Source organism: Semicossyphus pulcher, unplaced genomic scaffold (genome assembly GCF_022749685.1).
Source record: "Semicossyphus pulcher isolate SPU_LCO1_2020_fin unplaced genomic scaffold, fSemPul1.0.p SCAF_12, whole genome shotgun sequence".
NCBI lineage: Eukaryota > Metazoa > Chordata > Actinopteri > Labriformes > Labridae > Semicossyphus > Semicossyphus pulcher.
In genome coordinates, this window is record NW_027211626.1 from 6,062,969 (window position 1) to 6,074,466 (window position 11,498).

An 11,498-nucleotide genomic window follows, 5' to 3' on the forward strand; every position below is an offset into this window, starting at 1 on the left:
AAACAAACAGACAAAAATGCAAAAAAGAGAAAAGAAAGAAAGAAAAACTGTTGCTCACATACAGCTGCAAACTCTGAGTAAAACATTTTAAATAATCAACCAGATGTTATGTTTTAAAACATAATTCTAGTTATTACATTTTGTTTTATTTTTATTGTAGACAAAAAGATGAAGGACCTGATGGACCTTTCTGGTCATAGTTAGTATAATTTGGTTGTGTTTTAGTGTTTACTTCTTTGCTTTTTATATTTTGTTGTGTTTTATTTAATTTAAAATCCCCTTGTTTTGACTTTTATTGTGAATATTTGGAGATGTATTGTAATGTAATGAGTTGTATGTTCATGCAGCTGCTTTGATTAGTTTCTGTGAAACAGTACAAAGAACCACTTCTCAACATTTTGCATTTTCCTTTACATATGTATCCTGTACAGTGACCACAAATTGTTGCACACTCTTAGTACAAAAGGTTATATTTTAAAATAAGATTATTTTTCTGTTTTTCTATGGACAGATGATTGAAGGATTTTACTGACCTTTGTGGTCTAATTTAGTAAAAATTCTGATTTAGAGTGTTTTATCCTTTTATGAATATCACTGTTCGTCTAAGATCCATCGATCCATTATCTATACTGCTTATCCTGTCCAGGGTGGAGCCAATCTCAGCTGTCATTGGGCGAGAGGCGGGGTACACCCTTGAGACATAGAGACAGACAACCTTTCACACTCACTATCACACCTACGGCCAGTTTTAGAGTCACCAATGAACCTAACGAGCATGTCTTTGGACTGTGGGAGGAAGTCGGAGTACGAGGAGGGAACCCACGCGTGCAAACTCCACACAGGAAGGCCCATTTCGTCTGAACCAGCATTTGAACCTTGTAGCTGTGAGGCGACAGCGCTAACCACTGCGATGCTTTTTATATTTTGTTGTGTTTCTTGCATTTAACCTCTTCCTGTTTTTGCTTATGCTTTGTCTTATGTAGCTGTCATTTGAGCAAATAAAATCAAACGGCACAAAAAAACTATACAAAGAATAATCATCTACATTTGTGTCTGTCTTATTAGGTGATCAGAAATTCCTTCAGCAGAGCCTCCACTGAAGCCTGTTTTTTCCAGCTCAGCGGTAAAGGAAGAAGCACATGTGAGCTGATAAGATTTATTTCACCATCCTGTTGTTGAGCCTGGACCTGCCGTCTAGGAAACTATTGTAACTGTAGGAAGTCCCTCTCTCTCTCCCTCTCTCTCTCTCTGTCTGTCTCTCTGAATAGGATTTATGATTTCTAACCTGCAAAGAGGAAGTAAGTTGTTCCAGCAGCTGAATAACTTCCCCCTCTGAGAACAGCTCATGCTAAAGGATGTGGATGTGACAAAGCTGCAGGAACATTTAAGGAAGCGGACTGGAAACTCTGACGCTCTTTTCCCCTCTTTTGTTTATAACAGGTCACTGTGCTGCTAATTGAGCAGAAATCATTGTAACGAGGATAATACGGCTCCGACTGTGGGCCAGCGAGGACAAAGACTCCCTGTTCTCCCCATGAAACATCTTCAGAGGATCCACATGTCTGTACTGAAAGAATATACGACACCGCGTAGCTGCTGGGGTTGTAATGTGTGTCATGAACAGACTGGTTGTTTAACCTACAGGCTATTTATGTGTGAGTGTGTTACCACGTGTGTGTCTGCAGTCTGACCCCAGCTCTCACTGATGAATGAGGCTCTCTGCTTTTATTGATTCTCTCTTTAGCTTTGATGCTGCACAGAGATTGCCTCTTAAGGCTATGTACGGTTATGTATCCACAGACTAGGGAACAAAGGGATGAGGAATACAGTGTATGCAATGCGTGTAAATGTGTGTGCGTTTGTTGACAGAACAAAACTGCATTGATTTATGACGCTGAAAAAAGAATGTGTGTATGCAGAACTGAATTCTTGATAGTGTGATAAAACAAAAGGAAAAACATTAATGCAGTCTTCTCATGCTCACTTTTATATCACAAACATGCTAATTTAAAGGGTATTTATAGAGTTTTTGTCTTATCCACAAACCTTTTTAATATGCATAATGCATAAAAACACAATTTGAATCGTGTAGTCCTGCAAAATGAACACATACGTTCTGTTTCTTGTCTGAAAAATGTCTGAACTGTAAGCCTATGGTGGTGCTCTCGTGGTTAATCTGATCTATTTCTCATCACCATAATACATGACCACTCCTCCCCGAGCTCCGTCTCCATGGTCACCGCTCACACACGACAAACACACAAAGACGAGACCTGAATGAGACGAGCACACGCACCTGCACAATGCCTGCCCCTCTCTGAGCCACATTTTATTTCCTCTGACGCTGAATGAGTGAAACAGTTGATCTAATTTATGACCTCATGAATAATGCATGCTGCAGTAAGTGGATTGGATTGTTCTGCATTAATGTCGGCTTGTCAATCAGCGCTGGATCTGCAAAAAAAATAGGCAATCTGTCTTAAAACCGCCAATAACGTGCACATGTAGACAAATGCTTAATTTTTCTGAATCGTAATGTACAAAAAGATCTTTTTTAAGTGCAAGATATAGAAATAAGTCGAAGATTTCATTAAAAAAATCTAATAATCTTCATATTTAAGTGGTGTTATTATATAAAATAGACATTACCCTATCACTGAACACTCGAAAAGGCTTAAAACTCTTATTTTGGCGGGTCAGACATTCTAAAATTGTGTCCTGCAGTCCTGCAGAATGTAGCACCAGCGAGTTGCAGTCAGTATGAATACATTACTTTCCTTTGTGTCGTATCTTTAAGGAGCTCTAGTCTGTAATCATAGGAGCAGTGTCTGAGCTTGTGTCTGGCTCCGGCTCACAGTACCCGTCCATCTCCTCCATCTCTCTCTCCACCGGCTCCTCCCTCCCTCTGAAGCACATCAGTCCCCTCTCTCTCCACCTCCTCCTCTCTCTGTCTGTGTCTTTAGGTGCCGTCGTCTGCTGCAGCTCCAGCATCGCCTGCTCGCTCTCTCCTCTCTCAGCCGGGCCGAGGCAGCGGTCTCTGGTCATGAGAGCCGGTCCCGCTCCTCTCCGTCCTATCAGCACGTGGAGGAACGAGATAGAGGTGTTGTCCGAGGCAGCCCCTTCCGTCACACACACGGTGGTCGGGCTTTGGTCGCTGCGGCTCTCCTGAGGCCTTTTGGGACTCTTCTTTGTTTTCTTGCTCAGTATGAAGTTGAAAGAGGCCGTCACTAGGAGCATCATCCCTGCAATCAGAACATATATTCTCATTCTGCACTTCTTTTACACAAAATGCGTTATAGCATGTTAGATTGGGAAAAGTACAGGTGCAGACATTAATGGCGGCTTTGGTGTTAAGGTCCTGGTATTGTGCATGCTGGGTCACTGTCAGCATGTCATGGCTTATTAGGGCTGCTGAATAGACCAGAGCCATCATTAATGTTATCATCTACACCTGAGACTTTCCTGATAGTCAAAATGTCTGCTGCTAAAAAAAGGCAATGCTACTTCAATTAGGCAATATCACACTCAAGGTCGTGCTGTTATACTGAATATCAGTACGGCTGTGTCAAAGCCGTGCTGATATTCAGTATAACAGCACAACCTCAAGTGTGATATTGCTTTAATAGCAACATACTTATTCTCATAGGTGTTATGTAACAGTCATGTACTGTGCTTTAATACATTTTAAGTATGTTTACTTAAATATTTTCTTCTACTTTATACTTTCGATTAATGAAATTGAGAGGGAAATACTTTATCGGTCATAGGAGTGAGGCCGTACGCCAAGTGTTAAAGACAAACACAGCGTGCTGATATTCAGTACAACAGCACAACCTCCAGTGTGATACTGCTTTTATGCAACAGTTCAAGAAGTGGCATATAGTAGTCAAAAGTAATAAGTAACAACAGATTATTATTTTTTTGTTTATTTAATCCCCCATGTAGCTTAGCCTACACAAGTGGCAAACACATCTTTACTGGAACTGGACTGGTACCAAACAACACATAAACATTATCAGCATTCTGGCTACTTTGTGTGTGTTTACAGATTTCAGCAGACCAGCTACTTTGTTTTATGTACAAGTATTTCTGTTTTCATTGATTATAAACCAGTGAAATAAGAGTCTGTTGACAGTTGCGTTGGTGGCCTGTGTGATTCTGATGTACCAGCTTAAGACGGTTAGCCTCAATGTTAATTAGCGGTAGTCAGAGCGATACACATCCTAAAAAGTGCAGTTGTACTCTATATCAGCCCTTATGGAATGTCTCTTGTCCACTAAGATTACTTGGTCTGAACTTATTGTCGTATAATTGTATCTGCTGGCACTGTTTTACCTGGGATAACTGCATGCCACACCAACACAGGGTGCAGGAAGCAGACCACTGACATGATGGAGTAGTAGAGGAACTTGTGAAAGCCTCCGACGTGAGCCATCTTCCCCCACAGCACAAAGATCTGCCAGTCTGGGGGGCAGCTGTGGAGACAAATAGGAAGCAGAAGAAAAAACTTTCTCCCATGCAAACAGCCAGCCTGGTTCAATTTAAAGCTGATTCTACCAAATCCTTTATACAAACAAAGAGTGAAAGTCATGCTCTGAAAATCCTGGATTCTATTTAGAAGTAAAGACAGCCAAATATGTGGATTCTGATGGTGCAGACACGTGGACTGTATAACAGAAGAGGGTGTAGCCACTGTTTCTTTGCCCATTGGTTTGTGAACACTTTAGAAGCTCCATATTTGGTATTTTAGCCGCCTCCATTTCTTTTCTTTTTTTATTGTTGGGGAGCCAGAAGTGACCTATACTGGCTCACAGGAGGGCATAGAAGTAATTTCTCAATCACCAGCCATGCCTTAAAGAGGGGGTATTATGCTGTGTCACAATTTAAGACATATATATGATGTTACAATGTTGGATGCTCAGACTAAACGTGGGTGAAGTTTCAAATCTGTAAGGTAAAAGAATGTCGAAGTAATCCCCAGGCTTCTCAGCTCAGTCTGCAGGCTGCTGTGAACGCCAGGTTTCACACAGTTTTTACTACACACTGCACTTTGTGCCATCACAAAGTGCAGCCTCAGCAGGCTTCGGAGAGCTGGCCAATCAGAAGAAAGTGTGCTTGTAGGGGTGGGGTTTCTTAAAGGGACAGAGCTGACTGAGTCGTTTCAGACAGAGGCCTGCACAGAGCACCAGTGTGAGAAAAATGATGAGTTTTTTAAATGTTAATTATGCTAAGCTTGAAACTAGTGACTGAGAAGCTAAACTCATTTGGAAAATGTTTACTGAGATGAAGATCAATTCTCATCATATGATTTGGCTTATTTTTGAAACCTGTGGAGCTGCCCCCCTGCTGGTCATTAGAGAGAACGCAGGTTTAAGGCACTACGTCCCCTTCTTTTATAAAGTATAGACTAATATGATCCATCTTTAGATTTTGGTTTCTGGACCTGCTTTGCACCTGACGAAGCTCACAGTTAGTGAGACTTGAAGCTACCGTCTGTGTTTCTTTATATGTGCATTCATGCTGCAGAGGATTCAGCAGAGTGTTGTGTACTTACGGCAAACACATGAACAGAAGAGCGTCCAGGAAATAGGCCAGCTCGAACAACATGATGCCAACAGATGACACGCTGGAGGGAGAAATAAGTTTATGAATCCAATACAGTCTGGTTGCAAACTATGTAAACTACAGCTAAGTATGTCAGCTTCTGTGTATTTTAATCTAGCGCTGTGGGTGAAGGTTGCAATTTCTAATGTGGAAAATGTGGGTAGTGAGAGGATTTTTCCAGTCATAAACAAAAACAAGCTGTATCGCCTTCATGTGGTGAAGTTTATCTTTGATCAGTTGATGTCCCCTTCTCTGTTTTCTATAAAAATAATCTGATAACCATCTGATGCAGTGGACCAGAAAAATAGAGTAACCTTCATCATACTCTGCCCTCTTTGAAGAGTTATCGCTGAGTTGCCTGTTTCTCTTTGCGTGTGAGTGTAGCTTTTATCTGAATTTGTGTGAACTGACAAAATAAACATTTGTGCATTTCTGATCTCCTCTGGGAGATGTTTTCCTGTCGCTCTGTGGGAGTTTGGCTTCGAGCCTCAGAGATGATAAGAAGTAGCACTGAAGGACTCATCTCCTCTCTGCCCTCTGCACCTCGCTTCATCCCTCTGAGTCCTTCCCTAAAGCTCCTTACAAGTGTGTGTATAAAATGCATGAGTGATTATGACGGCTGGTATAATATAGTGATTATTTTTAAAAGCCCTAAGGCAACACATTCTTAACCATATTAAAAGTAACTCAGGAATGTCAGCAATTTACTGTGAAGTAGGCCGGAGTCAAGATGCTTTAGTAGGTATTAAAACCAAACAGCGCAGGTCGACTACATACTCAACTCATCTACATCTATACAGCACCTTTCATACAAACATGTAACCCTAAGTGCTTCATATAGGAACAAACAGACGGAGCATCTGAACTAAAATTGACAACCATCGATTCAATTTTGCAAGGCTAAAAAATTACAACAATAAAAGCAACAAAATCTTTAAAAAAATCAGTAAAATAAGACAAAATAAACACAGAGGTTAAAAACAATGTAATAAAACATCAGCCTGTAACATTACTCCAAAATAAAAGCCAGATTTAAAACAAGCAGTAATTTAGAACTTACAGTAAGTAGATGCCGAGGCTGTTGAATTCTCCTTGTTGCAGAGTCTCCACTCCAACAGCACACAACACTGGAAAGGAAACACAAACATAATTCTCTTTTATTTACAAACTATACAACTCCACATATTTCATGTAAGACTCTTTTATTTTCTTTTAATTGTATATCCATCCATCCATCCATTATCTATAATGCTTTTGCTGTTCGGGGTTGCGCGGGGGGCTGGAGCCTATCCCAGCTGTCAGTGGGCGAGAGGAGGGGTACACCCTGGACTGATCGCCAGTCAATCACAGGTCTGACACATAGAGACAGACAACCTTTCACACGCACACTCACACCTACATGCAATTTTAGAGCCACCGATGAACCTAACGAGCATGTCTTTGGACTGTGGGAGGAAGCCGGAGTACCTGAAAGGAACCCACACATGCACGAGGAGAACATGCAAACTGCACACAGAAAGGCCCACTATGTCCAAACTGGGATTTGAACTAGGAACCTTCTGGCTGTGAGGGGACAGCGCTAATCTCTGCACCACAGTGCAGCCCTTAAAAGTATATTGTTTTATTCTATTTAAGTGTACTGACAGTAAGAGTACTTCTGTTTACTTTGTTTCCTAGCTTCTGTTCTTGTTTGCTGTGATGCACCAAAAACACAAAGACACATTACCTGTATGTGTGAACCTACTTGGCCATTAACCATGACTCTGATTTATTCTGGGAGTTTCTGGTGAGCAGATTTTGTCCACCAGATGTCAGACTTACTTCATGGTTCTAAAGTTAGCTGCAGGCAGGGTCGCAGTAGAAGGTAAGCTTGTGTAAACTCTGGTGTGTAAGTGTAAATCATGGTCTGATTCTTTTAGGGTAATTTCAATCTTACTTGTAGCTGTACTTGTAGTTGTGAGTCCTGGCTTTAAAACCATCTCTCCTCTCATCATGCAGCACAGACTGATTGGAGTTGACCTGAGCTCTCCCAAACTTAAGGGGACAGAACTGAACCGATGACACGCACTACATTAAGATGTCTAAAGAACACTTTATTAAAGTAATTGCTGTAATTGTTTCCGTGATGTTTACAAAATGTTGCTAATAGCTAACTCATGCGTGTAATCACCGTATCACTGCTGGCAGGCCGGTTAAATTATTTGAGTGGACACTTAAAACACAGCAGACCCTCACAGAGCAGGATCACGACAGTTAAACTACGTGTGTTTGAAGTGATCACAAGACTTCAAGGTTTGTTGATAGTCGTTCTGCTACATATTTTGACTTATAGGAAATTAATTATGGGAATAAAAGATACAGAACTGTATTAATTATTTGTTTACATCTATATTTACTCCATGTTAATGAAAGCACACACTTGCACAGCTGGAAGAATGCAGATTTATTTCTCTTTGTCTGCACGATCAGTCTTTCTGCAGTGCCCTTGAGCAGAGCACTAATTCTCTTCTACAGCTGCCCTTAACCTCTGACCTTACTTCTGTCGGAAAAGTCAATAAAAACTCTCCTCAAGACATCAATAAAGTGATTTAATCTGATTTAAGCTAGGGTAGGCGTCACATTTACCGTAAAATCAGGAATATAAGATGCAGTCGTTTTTTTTGGGGTACCCCTGAGAGAAAAATGTTTTCTATAGCTATTCATAAATAAAAGCTTGAATACGTTATTTCAACAGTATTTCAATTTATTTTCATTTGAAACACACACAAACACACACGTTAGCCTCCCATCTGTTCGTCATGTCGAGTTTGCAATCCTGTTGGCTAGCGGTGCAGTAGTTGAGCTCAGCTTACAGTAACGTCGCTTGTTGAGAAGGTGGCGGCTGCACTGACGATCATGACGAAGCTTTTTATGTTACTAAAGTGGTCGCACCTGTATTAAGGACGCAGCCCTCTTTTTAGATGAAAAATGATGTAAGCTATTAAAAGTGCGTCTTATACACTGAATTTTAGATTCCATTTCTTTGCTATATTTGTTTAAATGCTCTTCACATCCCGACAGCAAACGGTCTATCAAATGCAATCAAATCCAGTATCTGTGGCTGTCCAGGCCTGTAATAAGTCCAACCACTGATTTGTTTACCTTTCTGCTACCTACCTACCGACTCTGTTGATGCGCTCGTTACACAAAAGGCTCAAGTTAAAGCTAGCAAGCTAGTTGCACAAGAATAGCAGAGAAGGAAGATGGATATGGTTAAAGATGACAACGTAGATGTGTCCTGCACCAGTAGTGAGACGACAGTCGATCTTCATGTGTTAGGTAGAATTGGTTTTGTCATTTCTGGGTTGGATATTTTCAATATGTAGCTTACTCTTGCTAGCGTCTCCAAATTTGCCCACACCACTTTTAATCGATACTTCTGTAATTCCCAATATTAGAAGGAAGAGTCAACATTCAGGGCTCGTATCTGCTGTCATCCTAAGAGTTAGATGAGAAGATTTCTACCACTCTCCTGTGCAGTAAATATGAAGCTACCGCCAGCAGCCAGTTAGCTTAGCTTAGCACAAAGACTGGAAACCAGGCATACAGCTAGTCTAGGTCTGTCTAAAGGTAACAGAATCTACCTATTAGCTAATCTAAAGCTTGCCTATTCACACCTTACATCTGCTAGCTTGACTTTACCTTGTCAACAACAAGCTGCCACTTTATGAAGGGTTGGGTGCCAGAGCATTTCTTGGCAATGTAGAGTAACAGAAACAGTAAATTCCCATTATTTTGTTGATATTGCAAGATCGGTTGTAAAAGTTTGAGACATCAGGAAGTTACTGGCCCTCCAAACCACAACAAGTGCCGTTGGGTCGGTTACATTTGCGCTGGACCAGGGTAGCTGTTCCTTTCTGTTTCCAGTTTCTAAGCTAAGCTAACCAGCTGTTGGCTGTATAGGCCTAATGGATGGAAAGGAAGGAGAGTAGTCGCCAAATCTAAGTGCTGACAGCAAAACACAATTGTACACAAATGGAACAATGTGAAACAAAGTCTCAACAAATAAAGAGAAGCCTGTTTTATTAACCAATCATTTCCCTGTGAGGTATAAAAGAGGCTAGCATGGTTAGGTGGTAATCGCCACCACACACATGGAAGCTATTTTTCTGTCATGCTACCCAGAAACTCAAAGATAGAATCTGCACCGGAGGGAAATCAAGGGGAAAGTCGCTCAAAGGTTTCTGGTAGTTTATAGAGTGTGAGAGGAATTAACGCTGCATATAGGCCAGCTGGATGTTAACATATACGTGTGCTACCACCCCGCAGCATGTTTGTCTGTGACGAGAACCCACACAGAGGCAGACAGACAGCGAGACAGTAGCACACGTAGAAATCCCATAAACATACACACACACAAACACACACACACGTATAGAAACAATGCACTGAAGGCTCCTGTAGGTGTAAACATATCACAGCTTGTGCACACATCAGCTCAGTAACCCAGCTGGAGGCAGAGACTTGGTTGTGGTGCGATGTAAGGCACATGTCTCTCGGTAAATGTTCAGCGTCTGCAGCTGTTTGAATTTAAAGTGAAGGAGGGGGGGGTCCCATATTTTAAGAAACAGGCAGCAACGAGAGAGCTATTCCCCCCAGTTTTGATTTAATGTGGCTAAGAGAGCTGCGTGCAATCTGTCCCTGTGTGCAGGAGGGGAACACAGGAAGAGGGACGACACTGGAGAGGTTATGCATGATCATGTATGTTTTTATATGCGCTATATATCAGCCAAAAGGTGCTTTTTTGTTCTTAGAAGTCAAGAATACACTCGACTAACATCACAGTCTGACCTTCTAACATTGTGGGTTTGTGAAATCCTTAAAAAGCCCAGCTGGAAAACGCTTCTCCTGCATGAAGGCTTAAAAAAGTTGGAGATTTAGTGGGACAAAAGCTAATTCATCACAGACAAAGAGACAATAATCAGCTTTAAACAACAGGTTGCAACACTTTGCAGAAGATTAAGTGCATAAATAATACACTTCCAGACCAATTAAGTTGAATTTTAAGTCCTTGTTAATATTTGTTACAATAATTTGTTCGCTTTGACTGCAGAGAAAGCATCTGGAGTCTGTTGTGCATGTGCCTGTGTGTCCAAAGAGCTAAATCCCACCCACGCTGAAACAATACACACGTTAATCTAGTTTTGTTTCTCTGTTTGTGTTTATTTCTTACCTGTTGCTGTAGAAACACCAAGAATCCTGCAGGCGAACTCCACCACGATCCACCAAGCGCTCTCTGGATTCCCCATGATGGCCTCGAACGCTTTAAAGATGTAACCTTCACGCTTCACTGACACTATCTGAAATAGTTTATGACCTAGAAGTTACTAAAGTAGCATCCTGGATGGATTGTTCTCCATCCAGGAGGGATGTTTGCTGGTAGAAAAAGTTGGTAAATGCACGTCCCCATGATGCAGAGGCTCTGAGACTGGACGGGTTTACTCCTGAAAGGTTTGTGACTCAGTGCCCCCGTCGCTCCATGAACTGCTAATCAGTCACACACACAACCACACACACACTCAATAACAACACCACTTTCAGCTGCTTTCCCAATCCACCTTGTACGTCAAGGTGAAACTGTTCGGTTCCAGGTCATTTGTTTACTGTATCACATTTGTCATTGGAGCTGGTTAAACATTATCAGAGAGGAATTAATAAAAAGCCGACTCTCTCACACACATTCATGCACACTTTATACACACAGATTTAGAAGTTATTTGCTCCCCTTCATGCAAAATCCTCATATTTTCCATTGTGTAATTCCATCTTGTTGTAAGGATTTGGTTGACTCTGTAACAAAACCATCAGTTACACTTTATTTTGAAGGCCGCAGTCGCACATGCAGCTACCAGTTT

The 11,498-nt window shown here is 41.3% G+C and overlaps 1 protein-coding gene across 1 annotated transcript; it reads right to left on the bottom strand.

The window, feature by feature from the left end:
• Positions 1-2,802: 2,802 nt before the first annotated feature.
• On the bottom strand, positions 2,803-10,892 carry tmem72 (transmembrane protein 72). Its single transcript, XM_069659339.1, has 5 exons — positions 10,817-10,892; positions 6,665-6,731; positions 5,555-5,626; positions 4,336-4,475; positions 2,803-3,242 (listed from the first exon to the last, which is right to left on the bottom strand). The coding sequence occupies exons 1-5, from the start codon at positions 10,890-10,892 to the stop codon at positions 2,803-2,805; spliced, it is 795 nt and encodes a 264-aa protein (XP_069515440.1).
• Between the last annotated feature and the right edge of the window lie 606 nt (positions 10,893-11,498).